The sequence below is a fragment of the Mixophyes fleayi genome, chromosome 6 (assembly GCF_038048845.1).
Source record: "Mixophyes fleayi isolate aMixFle1 chromosome 6, aMixFle1.hap1, whole genome shotgun sequence".
Classification (NCBI taxonomy): Eukaryota; Metazoa; Chordata; class Amphibia; order Anura; family Limnodynastidae; genus Mixophyes; species Mixophyes fleayi.
In genome coordinates, this window is record NC_134407.1 from 56793718 (window position 1) to 56812938 (window position 19221).

At 39.7% G+C, this 19221-nt stretch overlaps 1 protein-coding gene across 4 annotated transcripts in view; it reads left to right on the forward strand.

Moving 5' to 3' along the window:
• Nucleotides 1-7467, forward strand: part of SCD (stearoyl-CoA desaturase) — a 50183-nt gene extending 42716 nt beyond the window's left edge. For all 4 annotated transcript variants that reach the window (XM_075216600.1, XM_075216604.1, XM_075216601.1 and 1 more), the window contains exon 6: nucleotides 194-7467. In XM_075216600.1, coding sequence (XP_075072701.1) covers nucleotides 194-393 — 200 coding nt within the window. In that variant the 3' untranslated portion in view covers nucleotides 394-7467. The remainder of the gene's footprint in view (nucleotides 1-193) is intronic.
• Nucleotides 7468-19221: the final 11754 nt, after the last annotated feature.

The following is a 19221-nucleotide window of genomic DNA, read 5'->3' on the forward strand; positions in this document are numbered from 1 at the left end:
ATATATATAAATATATATATATATATATATATATATATGTGTGTGTGTGTGAATTTTATTACATTTAAGAGTTTTGTATCAGAGCAACTAGTAATTTATGTAGGAGCAACTCGTATATGACGTTATCTATTACTGTGATGAAACATTTTGAATAATATCCTAATTTAATAATATTTTCATTCTCTCCTCCCAGGTGAAGGCTTTCATAATTACCATCACACTTTCCCTTATGACTATACTAGCAGTGAGTTTGGAATCCGGTACAACCTTACCACATGCTTTATAGATCTTATGGGCTATTTGGGCCTCGCCAGTGACTGCAAGAAGGTCTCCAAAGAGATTATAATGGCTCGACAACAGCGCACTGGAGATGGAAGTTCCAGGAGTGGCTGAAAAACACAACAACAAAAAAAGGATGACATTTCCTAATATATTTAACTAAACAACAAAAATTATAGCGCAAGGCTAAATATGATTACTTTAACATGATCCAACACAGTGTTCTTTTAATTATGTACTTAAAGTAATTATAACTCCATCCTGAGTTATTATAATTCAGGCCATCTCTTCTTCTAATTGCTTTCCTATATCTATTCTTCCTTTCTTAGGCATTTGTATGTTTCATTTTGTTGTATGTTTTTTTTTTTTTTTTTTTTGTATTTATATTGTTAGTTTGGGTTTTTTTTATTACTCCAATCCTTTATTTTCTCACTTGCAGTTGGTGTAAATTCTTGGCCTAAATCCACACGATCTCTACCTGCTGTAAAATGTATCTTAAGCACTGACCACAACTCCAGCTCTCTCCTCATTTATCTCATCGATTGCTCTCAGGCTCCTCTGCAAAAAGAATGAAATCCATTAAGCGGACAACTTACAAGTGCCATTTTTAACAATTTGTACATAAAGGGGAAAAAAGCTAGATGAGTTTTGTATCTATTTGATTTACTTATTACTTGTACAAACAGAGTGTGGTTTTTAGACAGTTTCTTTGCTGTCTTGCAACTTTGAGGTACTGGTGGTGCTGCCACTGAATCTAGATGGGATGCAGTGGTGGGTTGCAGACCTTCTTACACAATAAATGCTTCATGTGAGTTGTGGCAGTATAGATAGCAAAGGTTGCTTAGTCTCCTTGTTCTTCCATCATCACTTCCATTCATAAAATTAAACTGGAAATGTAGATGACAGAGGTAGAGGAAATATTTGTACTTTTGTTGGCTTCCTTAGTAGAACTATGTTGCTTTATCTTATGGATGCTACAGGGCTGCTACAAAGGTAAAATATTGAGTTGGCTCATGATTATGTCCTCTAAAAATCTAGCAATGTAGACCCACTGTTGCCTTTCAGCCATCACAATATAGCTGAGCATGGTAGCAATTTCAGTTTAACATTGAATGCCACAAGTAGTCAACCTGATCTAAAGTGTATAGTGGTAGAGTGGCATGATTAGTAAATGTTTAGTTCTGGAAGCGGTTCATACATATAATGTTAATAGTATGCTACATTATGGCTCCATTTCATCACCCTGCTGGGATGAATCAGTGATCAGGTTGCTTGGTTCTGTACTTTGATGTATGGTCCTGATTGGCATAGCCAACTAGATTAGCTTTGTTTTGGTAGATTTTAGTGCGTAGAGGGGCATGGCTTTGAAACCCCCTCATTTTGTATGGCGCAGATTTTTTAGTTAGAGTAAGATGTTTGTAGCAGCTAATCTGACTATTTGGAAATACAAAAAAATGGACTGTTTACAGGTACTAATAATTCTTATAGTATTTATCATTCTACTTTCCTTGCTAGACCCCAATTTGCTTCATTGTAGTAAGATACACTTTATTTATGTTCATTTTACAAAGAAAAAGCACTTAAAAGTGCCAAATAATTTGCGCACTTTCACATACTGTATGGTTGTGTCATGAAATAAACTTAAATTATAAAAATTTTCTGCACTAACCTAAGATTTTGTGCAAAAGCATAAATAGCAGGTTATCAGCCTAGTCAGTGCATTAGGGGTTCAATGTGCTGGGTAACCATAACTGGATATCCTTTAGGACTTCAGACTCGTGAATGCAGATGAATTGCTTACTACAACAGAGACACTTAAGTCAGGCATGCTTTGTGAATGTTCTCATTAACTGAATAGCATATAGAGACATATCTCAACACCAAAATATTACAGCATGTTTTGCATTTAAAAGAGATCCAAAAGACGGATTTGAACGAGGATAAGCAGAAACACGTCTTTCTGCCCGTAGATCCAAAAATACAGTGTACTGATTATGGCCATCCAGAATCAGCATCTTGTCCTCTGAGTGTAGCAACCTAAAATCTGAGACCATCATATATATCATATATATATAGGTATAATATTTTTAATGTTATGTCAGCAGGTCTGTATAGTCTGAATGAACCATTTGTACTGGCAGTAGTATGAGCAAAATGTGCAATCCATTGTAAAACATTTCATTAAAATAATATTGAATAAATATTGATTGCTTAATGTTTAGCTGACGTTTTGCAAATCCAAGTAAATCTTTATTAATTACAGTATTTGATTCCTCATTTTAAAGGATTGCCGACTTGAAACATAATGTGTTTCTGATATGTAGCAATACCCAGTATCATTCAGTTATACCTTTTGTCCTATTGCTTAGTTGTTGCAATCAATTTCCTTTATGCAACATTCCCATTTTAGGATGGAAATGACAATTGTGTATCTTTATACCCATCTTTCTTGGTAGGCTTTTAGATATCCCTAAACAATCTTGTGTTTTGTTCTATACTCTAATCTCATGTTGCACTTTTCCAATCCAAAACTTCAATATGTATCCCTTTTAAGAAAACCAAATATATTCGAGGCTAAAGATTAGATACAGTTTACAGGGGCGGATGTTTATTTTTTATTTTATAATATTAAACACCTTGCCTGGCAAATACGGTGTTGCGGTTAAATAAAGACTGCATTACTATTTGCATTGCCTTTATACTATGAAAATTTATGTAGACTACATTTGTAGATCTAGCCAAACTGGATTGGTCTTGCACTAGGCTCGCTCAAATGTAGGCGGATGCATTGGTTATTTACCAAAGTGTACATCCCATCAGCTTTTATAGATGTATTGTACATATTTGAACAGAAGCACTTAGGCATAAAGCACTTATTACTGTAATATTAACATAAAATTACCCTAAAGTAAATACCCACCTGTAATAAAAAAAAACAACTCTTCCAACCCTCCTCCCCCTCTACTGGCCCAATATTTACGAATTTAAATTAATTACAAAATGCTTCCAATTTTATTTAGCCGCGGCATATCTAGTGCTGGCAGACTACTCTGCCAACTGCCCAACTCTCTTCTCCTTTAGTAACTAGCGTCAGGATAACCAACAAACCCTAAGGCCAGCCTATACTATAACTGTTATAGCACGGTATAGGAGGAGGACCAAAGGCTGGGTATTATTGGAAACATTGTCCATGTACTCTGGACAGTAGAGAAGGACAATGGTAAGTATTTAATTGCTATAAATAATAAAACATTTAAGCTAATAGAAGGGAGATGTTGAGTTTTTAAAGGTGGTCATTCTCTAAGGCTCCAGAAACTTTACAGAAAGTAGATATCTTGGTCTTAACCAGCTATTATGGTTGAGGCTGGTTAAACCTAAAGGGATCTAGAACTTTCATAACCTGGAATTATATAAAGTCTCTGGTGAATAGTATATTTAGAATTGCTAAGAAGAACTGCTCTGTGTTGATTATGGTTTAATTGTATGTGTGCAGCTTTTATACCAGTGGTAAGGACACTTGATTTTTTTTTTCTGGCTTGATGTATGCAACTTTGCTGTAGATCAGACGTTAGGCAATTCTCACTTCACCTGCTTTATATTGTGTATCTATCACTGCCTACATACAGTGGAGACAGCCATTATATTGGCTTGACCACGGTGCCACAGTGATGTCACCAAGGGTCCAAAGCCTGCCTGTGTAGTGGAAAGAGCCACCAACCTGGTGTGGTCACGCCCCCTTCGAAGGCTATGAACGTAGCTTCAAGAAGTTACTGTACCTGGGGCCTAAAATTCCTCTTGGCAGCCCTGGAAGTTCACAAGTTCCTACTAAATGAATAGGCTACATTCCGATAAATATTTTAATGACCATAAAATGGCTGCCTCCACTGTTTAGGAGACAGGTCTACTTTAAAGATAAAGCATACCTGGCAGACTGAGCTGAGGTGTATACTGCAGAAAATTTGGAGATCTACAAGTTGCCTACTTGTCTATTACAGAGTACATGCAAAGACATTGTGTGAAGTCAACTGCACTGTACTTTAAACAAGTTCTATAGTACTATGTTTGATGTGCCTTCTCTGCAATGCCACATTATTTCTGTGCTAGTGCGTATATCTAGTATAACAAAGTCAATGTGGACTTGCAGTAGATTTGATGCAAGATTATTTGTGTGTGTATGTTAGGCTTAAAGCTGTGTTTCTCAGCTCTGGTCAGCAGAAGAAAATTTCCAGATATCTATGATTGTGGTATCCAGAGAACCACTTCGCACCAGAGTTTAGAAACTCTTATTTTACTGTTGCTAATATAAGACTTTGGTTTTCATGTTCCCTCATTGTAGCAACACTAACATTAAAATGTACAATTTTGCTATGGTGTTAAATTATGACATGCTTTCAGTTCCAAATATGCTGCTAAGGTCCATACTTCAGGCTGATGGAAGTCCAGTTTGGTCCCTAGCCCAGCAATATTTTACATAAAGAACTTGGGTCTTCTGTACAAATTTAATACTTTTGAAGACTTATAAAACATACTGTATGTTTACAACAGAAAAACCTTCCTAAATATGTTGAATTACTACCAAGAAAGGGAAGTCGGTAAAAAGTGAAAGTGAGGACCTTTCAGGGACTTTTTTTTTGTCAAGACAGCCATGGACAAATTACTTAGAACATAGGGAGTTGTTTACTGCTTTTCATACATATAGAGAAAACAAACATTTGTGGGATTTTGTTTTCCCCTTAGAAATCATTGCATAGTATAGTATATTGTCTTGTGATTTTGTTACAGAAACAATTGTAAGAGTCTTGTCTAGGTTTCTCGGTTTTGGAAAGCTGGATTAAATTGTGTGAGCTGAATCCGGTGATCACATTTTGAAATTGTAAACATTAGGGACTAGGGGACTAGTGTCAAAATTGGCACCCTAATAAAAAGTGAAATGTGAAGTTAACTGTACGTTTACTGTTCCAACAAAATTGTTTAAATGAGTGATAGAACATCATGTTTTCTGTTAATAAAAATAAACTGTTTAGACCTCATTTTGTGCAGTCTCCCAACATTATTTGATTACATCTTGTGTTTGGTGGGTGTCATTGGGGCCACACATCCAGTTCCGAGCTGCACTTCTGCATAAATTAACCTTAATCTATTTATTCTGCATGCTCTTAGTGCACTGTCTTCATGGGTTTCTTCATCTTCCGTGTGTGATGCCCCCTCACTACATTTTATAGCAATCGGGCCACAGAAAGGCACGGAGGAAGGTAGGTAGCACTTAATGAGACTAAAACCACGGTCACATTTTAAAACACCCTCCCTATACAAATTAATTCTGCCAGATTACTGTCAGATACAGGGATCAGGCCTGCAGCAACATTGGTGGAAACTTTTGATCATATTACTATAAAGCTACATTAGGCCTATAATTGTTGGTCCAATGTGGTAGATACAGGACTGATATACCACAGTATTATTCATAGATGAATTATGGTATAACACCCACTAATTCTGGTACTTATCAGCTACCTATCACACCACCTTTTCTAAATAGAAGTAAAACCAGAAAAGTAATATTACCTTTCAGTGATCTCCAAGTTCTACATAGTTTTTACAGAAATATTTTCAAAATCGTTGCATCTGCATTCTTAAAACATCTACAATGTTCTGGATGGTGTATGTCACAACAGGGGTAAAAAAATTAATTAAAACATTAGACATTTTAGGTACAAGGCACAGAACCATTTTCCAGCTCTGGTGACTTGTGACGCTGTTGGGAATGGCTTAGATCAGTGGGGTTTAACTGTTCATGTATAGCCTTTATCTCTGTTAGATTGTGTAACACAACAACAAGGGAAAACACCAACTTGGACTGGGTTAGGTTTTGTAGTTGGATGTTTTAGGACGTTGGTTTTATTTTAGTCCGAAATTATAAAGCAAGGATTACTCCTCATTCACTGTCTCACTGATTAGCAGTCATTTTGGATATCTTTATATTTGTTTAAGGAAGTGGATATATTAGTCCAATCTTTTGTTATGGTCCACCTCCTATAAAGTATGTTAGGTCCAATGTAGAGTTACTTGGTGTTGGGTCTATGGAGTTATTTTGTCATCATGTCATCTACATGATACTGATGAATTTGCATCCCTGTCCACTTTCCAATAAGTGGAGTCCATCAAATCCCAGAGCCCCATACAACTCGCGTGCTTTGCAATGTCCAGCACCAATGCTCTACAGCGTTATTCTCCAAGCATCATGTATTTCACAGCTCCATACAGTGTTACAAGACATTGTGGGAGGCATGGCTGAAAAACCCAGAGCCAACACTGATCATGTTAGATACCAAGAACAACCATCTTAAACAATATATAAGTCGGTCAGGCAGTGGTTCCATGGGGCACATTTTAATAAATGCCACACTAGTACAAAATGTCATGGGGGGCTCATGGTTTAAATGGACTCCACTAATTGGAAAATGGGCATGTTAGTTAAGTAAAATAAATATACAGGTATGGAGCTTGTTTTCAGTAATTTGGAGCGCCTTACCTACAATACACACAATTATATTTAAGAATTATCTCTGTCTTTCCCCTCTTTGGGTATCTAGATAAAAGTTGCTATCCCTATACTTTCTTTGTGATAGAACTATAAGCAATGAAAGTATCCTAGTTTTATTCAATTTAATCCGCAAAAAAATATTAATATGTAAAGCAAGTGAAACTTCCCTTAAACAAAATAAATATATGTATTGGAAATTGGAATATGAACATTTTAATTGTCTCAGATTTTAGTAGTTATTCATATGTTTATAAACAGACCTGTTTCGATCCATCTCTCTACCAAAACTTTAAAATCAATTTCTTGAAAATATCAACTTTATGCATCATGCACCATGTCCTAGCCCTACATAGTGTATCACATGCATATGAGATGTGGCTAATAACACATTGCATTTGCTAATGTAGAAATGTGTTTTTGTTTAGTTTTGTCAGTATTCTAGCTTCACCAGCACCACAACAGAGTTCTCCTTAACTTTATAATACTGGAAATGTAAAAACATCAGCTATGAAAGTACTTTTTTTTTTTTGTAAAGTTTGTATATTTTAAGCTAAATGTGTGCTATTGAAATGTGAACTCCAACCATGTTTTCATCTGCATTGTTGTATCCATGTTCTGTGTTCTTGAATAAATTTTGAAATTAAGGTATAAGACTTGGTCATTTATTTAATCAAACTCACAATCATGTGTAGGGCAGCACGGTGGCTAAGTGGTTAGCACTTTCGCCTCACAGCGCTGGGGTCATGAGTTCAATTCCTGTCCATGGCCCGTCCAATGGGGCAGGGACTGGTGTGAATGAGTTCTCTGTACAATGCTGCGGATTCAGTGGCGCTATATAAATAAATGATGATTATGATGTGTGGTATATCACTTGATTAGTAGTTTAGCAATTTCAAGATTGAAACAAAATGCATCAGGCAGAGGAAGAACTATAGGGAGTGCAGGGATTGAGCCCGCTACAGGCCAGGCCCCAGGTCCTCGCAGCTCTATTGAGCGAGCACCAATCTGACTCATGTGCAGTGGGACAATGCATGCTCAGAAGAGGCCTCAATTCTCTTTTGAGAACATAATGGGGGGCCTGAGAGGCTATAGTGGCATCACTGGGCTCCTATCAAAATTTTGCTATGGAGTCCAATGCATTCTTCCACTCCTTTTCCCAAGCATTGATTGGTCCCAATGGTGTTTCTTTAAGATATTGAGTATATTTTTTATTGTCTGATAGAAAATGTTGAAATATTCTACCAGATGGGTACTTTGAATGCTAGCAGCACTTTCCCACCAGTTAGAGACATGAGATTGGTTATAGCTTAAGCTGGGTACACACTACACAGTTTTCATCCAATAATCGGCTGAATCAGCCGACATACGACCGCTCGTTCAAAAGTCGGGTCAGTGTGTGCAGTGACACGATGGTCGAAAGTCTGCCCAAATGGACGATTGTCGCCTCATTTGGTTGGTCGTACCGTTTAATATTTTCATTCCAATCTCGTTTCTGCTGTGTAGTGTGTATAAACTTCCGACCGATCCACAACAGTGAGTATGAAATCAGTCATTGCTCACGACAACATGGCTGTAAAAAGTCGCTAAAGGGACGTCCGCTCTTCCCTTTATCGTCCTAAACAATGCTAGTGTGTATGCAGTTCATGGACCGAGCGATCGGACCATTGATTGTATGTAAAATCGCTCGGCATAAAAAGTTGGTCGAAATTTCTGTAGTGTGTACCCAGCTTTAGAAAGCATTGCATTGAGTACCTTCAGAGCTCAACTGATCCTAAAATACAAGAGGAGTGTTACTACTTCTTTTCAATAAAATGTTCCTTCCCTCAAGCTGGGAGAGGGGGGGTGCCACATACCGTTGTTTTTCCAAGGCCTCTGCTTTTTGTGTAATACAGAACCAGCAAATAAAGGATCTGATTCATTAAGGCAAGCAAAACAAAAAAAAAGGAATAATTTGCACCTTGATAAAACCATGTTGCATTGGAGGGGAGGTAAATCTAAAATGTGGGGGCAGATTTATAGTTAGGGCATGTCCTAGATCAACTTTAAATTTCAGTGTAAAAATAAAGCTAACAAGAATATGTGTGCTACATGAAAAAGCAGCCAATGTTTTCCTTATGTGCAAAATAATAAACTGATTTACACCCCTTGCATTGTAACATTTGCTCTTTTTTCCTTTTCTCGTGTTAATGAATCATAATGAATCAGGCCCACCATCTTTAAATAGTAGCGGTAGTGAAGGGTTTAGCAGGAGGACCAGTCAAATGCTGCAATCTCTGGATGGGGTGTGGTTGCCAAATCCCACTTACTCCTGGATTTTATGCCAGGGTGGTCACATAAATGGTGGGTGAGGGTGGAGCACCATGGAATAATATTACATGTAATCACTAAACTTAATAATTCCAGTATTGTCAAATTCATTTGAAATAATCACATTTTGTGGATGTGCATACAAAGAACACTTCTGAGTTTTATCTGGCACTCTTTAGTATGATCTCACATGTCTATTTTAAGAATGTGATAGATTTCTGACCATGTAACACAATGTCTGCCCATACCAGTTCATGTCACAGCAGAGTCAAATAAACTTGCCACAGTATTGCTACTTGATATTTCATGAAGGGCTCAATGTGAAAGCAGCTGCTGTTTGTTTAATTATGTAAGCTTTACCTTTTGTGTTTTTTAGTTCTGTAAATAGTGCAATGTGCGGAATGCCATAGTATGCAAAGACAAGCGCAGGATGTTTCACCAGAATGTCTACATTCTTCTGAAACATTTAGGACTAATAAATATTTCTAACCTGGAAAACCATAAATTTGATTAACCTCCAAAGAAGAGCCAGTCCCAAGGATTCCCCAGTGCCAGAAACTAGCAGCCCATTCTATATTTTTTGTCTGGATTTAGAACAGGCGATTCCAGACTCCTGTAATCCATCCTGTGTTTGCATATGGCAGTTGTAGGCAGGGCCATCTTTTCCATTGAGCACGATGGGCAGCTGCCCGGGGGCCCCACGGGCAAGGGGGCCCCATAGGTATGGCTCTTAATGAGAATAAATAATCCTGCAAAAGAAAAAACCTGCAAGGGTCACTGAGCAAGTACATCTATCTATCTCTATCTCTATATATCTATATCTGTATACATCTATATATCTATATCTATATCTAGGGGCCCCGGTGCACTGCTTTGCCCGGGGGGCCCATAATGTTGTTAAGATGGCCCTGGTTGTAGGCACCAAGTGCTCTGGGTCACATGCATCCCTCTGAACAGTATAATCTCTTCTTTTGTTCTCTTTCAAATGTAACAAGGTAGTCCATAATCAGATAGTGATGTCAAATCAGTATGACTATAATGCATTACCCTATTACTTCGGCTGCAAAAAGTGCTGGATTGTCAATATTGTGATGTGATGCTCCTGTGTGTAACACCCCCGGAGGTGTGAAAATGTAAATGTCATGCCCCTTGTGTATGGAAGCAAAATAACTAGGGGTGTTGTGAGAGCAGTGGTGGGACCGGACTGTATAAAAGTGTGTGTGACCTCTGCAGTCACACACAGGTGCGTGTGTGTGGGCTTAAGATGAGAGACACGGGTGGTCATGTAGGGTTGGACATAAGTTCGACTCATAAGCGTAAAACAGAGCTTTTTCTTACAGCACACACGAAGTAGAAACATTTATGTCTGTCTGCTCTCAGAGTTGGAAGGGGGTGGGCAGGCATAGGCACAGTACAGTAAAGGCATGTTACCGCTTCTTATGTACAATGCTGATATGCCACTAGGAGGCATATCTGTTGCTGCTTTCTCCCTGGTGCAAGATCTGTGCAGATGATGATGACCATCAGCATGGACCTTGCTATGAAAACACACACACACACACTACTGTTAGGGCTTCTGGAAGTCTGCTGAGGAACAAGGTAGGACAATGGAACTACTGGGGATGAAACAATGAGCCAGTGTCACAATAATCTGTTTTATCTGGACCCTTGGGTCTTGCTGAAGCAGGACTATAGCTGTAACTGGGGGTCTTGATAAAACCTCTGCTCATCTGGGGAATGCCGAGGTATGCTCCATTAACTGCCAGAATTCAAATTAGTACTAGCAGATAAGGAGTCTGCACCAGAATACGGAACTAGAATCTGTTGCGGTAATAATCTGGAACCGTTCGTATAGAGCTCGACCCCAGCACCTATAACCAGGAACATGGAGCTGGAACCCACTACTGGGAACTCAGAACAGAATAAGCTAAAACTGGAAATGGGAACTAAGAACTGAACCCAGGAGTGGAGAACTTAGTACAACAACCTGGCTACAGGCCTGGAACCCACACACAGATTCACAGAACTAGAAATGAGCCTTAGAGACTCAGAACTAGCCCTAGTTACAAGACAGGTGATACAGAACACCAGGCTACTGCAGAATGGGAATGCTGAAGGAAATCCAGAGGTATTTAGCAGAATGGAATGAAGGTCCATGAAGAAGATGATAATGTCTTCATGAATCTGCTGAAAGATGCAGAATTTTTACTGAGGATTAAGCAAGCACTTTGATAAATGCAAAGTTGTTGCTGCGAATTAAGCACTGTGGTAAATGCAGAGTTCTTGCTGAGAAATGAGCACTTTGGTAAATGCAGAGTTCTTGCTGAGAAATGAGCACTTTGATGTGAAGGAACAGTCCTGCAAACAACTGAAGCATGGAATCAGGAAATTATCTTCCAAGAGAAGAAAGTGAGTTGTACTGGCAATGAGATGAACAGTGCTCCCAGTGGCTATTGGCTGCATAGGTCATATGAACGCAGCTGATGGAGTCTGATTAGACTGGGAAGATCACCTGACAGAATCCAATATGGCCACCCCATGCTGCAGAACACACAGAATGTGTTTGTTACAAATGATGATACAGGGCTCAAGAATACCACAGGCGACCAAGAGAGGTTCGGATGGCCATGAGATGACACAGACGGACATGATAAGTGTGACTAAGACCCCGATGTGTGACAGCCAGTAATGGGGTTATCACATGATTACCACCAGCTGTGCTGAGCATTAACCTGCTTTTTAATGTCTCTAAGTAGAAAAACCTCACTGATACTTCTGGTGCATCTGGATCATGCATCTGATGTAATTTAAACATAATAAGTCCTATAACCCATAACATTATTTCTAACACATCTTCGACCGATACAGTCCAAGTCTACATAGAATTTATGAGAGGAGTATAATAAGGCACAATCACAATGACCATGGAGGGAAAAGGCATTGGCTGGAACAACCACCTCTCTTAATTCCCAGCACTGCGCTTCCCTCACATCACATATCTCACGAAAATGTATGCACTGTGTGTACTATTCCGAATTTCATGTATCTTAAGATACGTGTGGTTGAAAATACTGAGTGAACTGGTATCCAACACTACATAAGGCCCACTGTCAGTTACTGAGGCACGAGTTCAGTCCAAACCAGCCATGGTGGCTGGTCAGCCAGTCCGAGTCAGTGAAGTATAAATGTGCCAAGGAATGTTATGAGAGTGAATAGGGAGTTTTGGAATGCTTGAAGGTTTGGAGTCTAGGAGAAACTCTTCGTGTACAGGGGAGGAAATTCAACAGAGTGAGTGCAGCCCAAGAAAAGTCCTTTAATATTACTGCTCCCATTTCATGAGTGTGGATGGGAGACACATATTTTGAGCAGAATGGAGGAGTCAACTTGGGAAAAAGTTTTAAACAAGGTAAGGGATATGTGAGTGCAGTTTTGTTATGACCCTGTATGTTAGTAGAAACATTTTATATTGGATTCTGGTTCCAGGGAAACCAACACTGTAAGAGGATGAGAAACTGGATAGAACAGTGTCCTGTAGATCTAAGGAATGTAGAATTTGTATGAGAAGTAAATGGTCAACAGTGTCAAATGCAGCAGAGAAGTCCAGAATAATTAGAACTGAGTAGGGCCGTTGTCACACACATCGGGGTCTTAGCCACACTTATCATGTCATATCACGGTTATATGGGTCTCTCCTGGTCGCCTCCGGCAGTCTTGATCACCACTTCTTCATTTGTAAACAAACACCTAGGGGTAAATGTATCAAGCTGAGAGTTTTCCGGCGGGTTTGAAAAACCAATCAGATTCTAGCTATCATTTATTTAGTACATTTTACAAAATGATAGTTAGAATCTGATTGGTTGCTATAGGCAACATCTCCACTTTTCAAACCTGCCGGAAAACTCTCAGCTTGATACATTTACCCCCTACTGTTTGTTCTGCTGCATGGGTGTGGCCATCTTGGATTCAGTCAGGTGACCATCCAGCCCAACCACATTTCAGCAACTGTGATCACATGATCTGTGCAACCAATAAATATTCGGAACCTCTTATTTAAGCCTGCTTCTAAGATCGCTCATTGCCAGAACAACACACTTTCTCTCCTGAGGTTAGTTCTTAGCTCTGGGCTCCAGTTGTTTCTAGCACTGTTCCTGAATACCCTGCATTACCAAGTGCTCATCTGTCTGCAAATACCCAGACGCCGAGATTAACCTATCGTGCCCCGGCAATTAGTGCAGCCGGGCGCATGTGCTAAAACTCCACAGCCTGTGGGCTGATTAATTAAGGTACCAGTTTAATTACCTGGTGTCTGATGATGATTACAGGGCTAAGCCCTGATTGGCTAGTATCAGTATATAAGGCAGGGAGGGCTTAGCCTCCCTGCTGGTTATAGCGTCCAGTTTTCCTGTTAGCTAACCTGCTCCTGTGCTGTGTTTGATGATAGCCCTTTTGGATTGTCTTCTGTGTATGACCCCTGCCTGTAACTCGGACTCTGCCTGCTTGCCTGTCACCCTGACCCTTTGGCCTGTACCTTGGACCCGCTGTGTTGCCTGTCACCCTGACCCAAAGGTCAGGGTCACAGGCAACACAGCGTTTCTTCCAAGCTGAAATTCCTGTGACCTACAGATTATACCCAACTCTAATCCATTCCCGGCTGTACTGAGGTTTGGACCCAGCTTTCCGGTACCACTGCTCTGCCTGCTACCCAGCAGCTCTGGCCAGTGTGATAGGCCAGGGGGGATCCATCCACTACAACCCTGATCTATAGGAAGAGGTCAGGGGTACCAGCCCATGTGCACCAGCAAGGGGGTGAAATAGTAGCGACAGTCACCCAGAAGGAACTCAGTTCTGGATGCCGGTAAGGAGTCCAGTGGTGGCAGCAGCTTAAGCTCCTCCTACTGTGGTTAGAGAGCGCATTTGGGATAAAGAAAGGGAACGGTGGTACAGTAAGCCCAGTTGGTTCCCAGCAACAACAGACAGGGTGGCATAGGCGGTCCATCCTGTCATCAGTGAGCAAGTGGAACTCATCCTTGGCACATTAGGGAGTCATATAAAGCAGTGCTCCGCAACCTTATCTCACCCTCGGCACCTCTAAACCCTTCCCAGAATTCCCTGGCACACCATTGCACAATATTAAATGTACTATAGGAAGTGACTGCAGACGTCCCTGTTCCAAAGAACTAGCACTTTAAGCTCGGGGATAGAGAGAGACGCTGCTTGTCGACGATGTTGTGCTGTCGGTTTACAGTTAATGTGGGAGAAAAAGGAAGAGACTGCTGGAGGGAAGAGACAGTGGAGATCAGTGGTTAAAAGAGAGAAAGTTATATGAACATAAACTCACCAAAACGGGATAATCACAGCAAGTAACAGGAAAGGGCAGTGCTAGCTCCTTACCCAGGGAAAGGATAAGTAGGAAGGAGGGCAGGACTTCTGGGTACAGTGGGAGGGGAAGTTAGGAAAGTAGTGATGGGAAATCTAGTTCATTTTGAAGATTAGTTCATTCTGATCTAGTTCACACAAAAGATTAGTTCAAAAGATAAGTTCATTTCACTCATTTGACTCAGTAGCTCATTTCACTCATTTGACTCAGTAATTCATTTCACTCAGTAGTTCATTTCACTCATTTGACTCAGTAGTTCATTTAGTTCATTTAGTTCATTTAGTTCAGTTAGATCACTGGCTCTGCAACACTGCTGAGAGAAGTGATTGGAGACATAGATCTAGTCTATTACACATACTGTAGGCATATATACTACTACCTCATTAGATGAGTTATAGTCCTGTTAAAATGATCAGATAAGTTTAATATGTCAGATCATTTTTAATATTTTAAAAAGGGCAATCACTTATACAAAAACTAGTAGTGACATGTTGAGCTCTGCAAAGTTAATTACATTTTCATTATTATTTTTTATTTTCATAATATGCAAATGAAAAAGACCCAAATTCAGAGTATTATAAAGTGTCACTTTTTTGCTTTTAAAATTGAGATCAGTGCAATCAGGATATAGGGGAGATGTATCAAACCTTAGGGGGGAATTTTTACAGCTGTAAAAAGACCCAAAATAGGCATCACGTCACTGGGGGCAGGGCCAAAATGGCGCAATTCACAAAGCACCGCCCCCTACGCCCATATCCCGCTCCAGGAACTCCCAGACGTAACCAACATATTGTTGGCAATTATGACTAATCAGCTTCTGTCATTTATCTAACAGAGTCTATAAAATGGCAGAAAATGATTAGTTGCTATGGGCAACGTTTCCACTTTATCTCTCTTGAAGGTTTAATACATCTCACCTGTATATATGGTGCAGTAAACAGAACTACAGTATATAGCATGCAGCACTCAGCAGTGCAGTGTGTCTTGAGCTGACAGGGAAGGGAATCTATCCTGTGACTCATGGGCTAAATGATTAAAAAGATTCAGAGAGTGAAATGATTCAGAGAGTGGAATGATTCAGAGAGTGAAATGAGTCAGATGAACTAGTGAACTCCTGAGCGAGGAGAATGACTCATGACTCAGTCAGTGATCAGCTCCAGAGTCTCACACAATGTCTGAGCACAGCAGTGCCACCTTTGGTAGTTTAGAGGTACTGACTCATGAGTATTAAATGAGAGAGCTGAATAGAAACAAAAGAGACAGTGTGAATGAGACAGCGAGTGAGGCTGCTGGAGCTGCTCGGCTTTATCTCTAACTCCTCCCACTTGTTTTAGTTGCTGGTGAACTAATCTTTGCCAGAGCTGTGAACTAAATGATTTAGTTCACTTTGAAGATTAGTTCATTTGAACTAATCATTCATGAACTACCCATCACTATAGGAAAGTAACGTACGTGGGAGAGAGGATCTTCTCTCCTGTTGGAGGCATTGCACCGCCGCAGCGCACTTAGCAACATCACGTGTCACATCGGTTGCCGAGCACTGATGTAAAGGTCGAATACCACTCATCTTTAGCACTCAATGCGGTTAACAAAAGCAAAAATACTATATTTAAGTAATAAAGCACTTTTTTTTCTTGTAAAATATCCTCCATTAGGCAGTTAATGCATAGCCAGTAAACTTGAAATCATGCAGAAACAGATGTAATAATAGTTGCTAACAAATTGCCAATGCATCCATTGAAAAATATAGATTGTAGCCAGTGGTTCAGATGTCAGAGAAGTGAATATTGGCTGTATTTACATGCATGGGGACAGGGCTGTCATTAGAAATTGTCGGGCTCAGTACAAATGACAGACAAAAATTTTGAGCAAGTGGGAGCATTTTGTAATCAGGGATGTGGGAGTGCTGAGGCTGTTTTCAGTCTGAAATGAAGGGCGATAATCAGGTTACCCATCATTGGTGGCACCTTAGTAAAATACACAATAGTGCAGCTATAAGACTCATACAAGGGTCCTAAAGCCAGAGCCGTAACTTAGAATTCTAGTGCCCTGGGCGAGAAAGACAAATGCCACCCCCCTAGCCCTCAATTTTAGCCAAATTAACCTAAAATATTCCTAAATGGCGCCCCCTTCAGTGTTGCGCCCTGGGCGGTCGCCCCTGTCGCACAGCCCTATTTACGGCCCTGCCTAAAGCAGACAGGAATAAACCCTATGCCCCAAGTAGTACACCTCTCACCTGAATAATAGTTTGCAACATGTATGTCATGTATGCAGTTTTAAGTAGTTAAAAAAGCAGTACTAAATTGTATTTTTATGTGCTTATCCAGCTTTGGACGGGTCTACATATAATTATATATGTAACAGAACAAAATTGTCATATTTTCCCGCAAGCAATAATTTTACACCTTGCATCAGCTTTGTTTTTTGATGTGTAGCAGGAGTGTCTGGTGATTGCAAATACTTCAGGCATAACACTCAACTGTTATTTAACTCCATGGGCGGATATCACGTCCCACACCTTCCTTGTGTAATGAAGCCCAAAGAGAGGTCTATTACTGGCTGCTGGTGAGTATGCTGTATGGTCCCAGCCAATAAGACGGGGATGGTTAGCAGAGCTGTGAACTTGTGATGCAGAGGTAACTATAGGTCAGAGACTTCATGAGTTTCACGTCTCTGAACAGCTTACAGCTCCTGACCAACCACAGTGCAATCACAAGGCATGACACACTTGTCTGATTCTTATTATCCAATCAGTGGTCAGATGGGACTTTCCCTTTTTACCATTTCTGATTCATTACGTTCACAGCTGTCGGGCTTTAACTCTTGGGTGTTTGTAAAAGTATTTCCCGAGTAACATGTTACCTGTACTGGAAATTGTGGTGTGATATATTTCCCACATTAGAGGCTTCTAAAGGGAGGAGGGGGGAAATGTATATAATTATACTATGTGTTAGTTAAGCCTTGTCTGAACGAGAGAGTAAGGGGATGTGTGTTCAGTAAACAATCAGTCGCACAGACAAACACAAATATAATTATATGCACGTTATTTTTAGCATATAAATAATGTTGTTGTTTTTTTTTTTCGTATTATAGGAAACATGTTTGTTTTTTATTTATAAAAGCCAGCGTTATGAGGTTAAAATAATATATGTTCGAATTAGGCACACACAGCATATTATAGTTGTAATAGCTTTGAAAGCATATAGCCATAAACACTCATAATGGTGAGCATTTATAACCTGCAGACATTGTTGCAGTGTGAAAATTAATGACTAAAAAAATGACAATATAACACTGTGACTGGATCATTATAAATAGAGATGTTCTCTGATCCTTGTGTTTTGGTTTTGGATCTGAATTAACTTTGTGTTTTAGTTTTGGCAAAACCGCCCTTGTGTGTTTTGGATCTGTATTTTTTTTAGAAAAACTGAAAATATGCTAAAATCACATAATTTTGCTCGTTTTTTGTTTCTACATTATTATTAAACTCAATAACACTAATTTCAAGTCATTTGCAGTTAATGTTGACCACCTCCAGGTCACAATATTAATTTTATACACTTTCAAACAAAGACTGCAGCAGTTCTTACCAGTGATAAGAAGGCCATTGTCATGCCTAGGCTTAAGACCAAAAAAACCACCTCTTATTTGTGGAATTATTTTTACCCAAATTCTGACAACAGTTGTCTAGCCATTTGTAGCATTGTAAAGCCACAGTCAGTAGAGGTAGGTATTTTAACAATCTAGGATACTTATTCATGTTACGCCATTTGAAGCGAGTTCATGGAAAGCTTTTGTAAAAATCAGAAACTTATGCTAAAAAAATAACAACAAGCAGTCCAGCATCAGCTACCTCCCTTCTCTCATCTAGATCCCTAGTACCTGCAATCTACACCCCCAACTCCTTCATCATCAATATCCTCACAAGTGATCGGAGTTAGTCCTGCATCCAAGTTGCTAATGCGAGATGACTCCTCCCCTATCCAGGACTCCTCAGAAGAATCCTTGAGCGTTAGGCCCACTGCTGCTGCTGGGGGTGGATCTTCAACCCAGAAGCAGACCAAGAAGAAGACTACTAGTAGTTTACAACAATTGACTGTTAAACAATCATTAGCAAGTAAGAAAGCTGTCACCCAGTCGCAAAGCGGATCACAGACGCCATGGTGACAATGCTAGTATTAGATCTGCGTCCAATATCCACTATTAATGCAGCTGGTTTTAGACAGTTACTTGCGGTCTTGTGTCCCCGTTACCAAATTCCATCACAACACCATTTTACTAGAAAAGCTATTCCTCACCTCTACCAGAAGGTTTGTAAAAATTTAATTATTGGGCTACAAAATGCCTTTCTACCCATTGTACACTTAACCACAGATATGTGGACAAGTGGAAATGAGCAAACTAAAGATTATATGACTGTGACAGTCCACTGGGTTGGTGATTTGTCTTCACCAGCAGGAACAGCAGCAGCATGTACCCAAGTACGTCACATTTTTAAGAAGCAGGCTACTCTGTGTATCATCTGCTTCACTAAGAGCCATATTATTATTATTATTATTATCATTGTAGAGCACCACAGTGCTCCACAGCGCCGTACAGTAGGGAAGACAAGGACATACATAAAAAAAGACATACGTAAAACAAGAACAGACAAGGCAGACCAAATAATTGTAGACATGAAAACAAAGGCTATGGAGGACTCTGCTCATTAGAG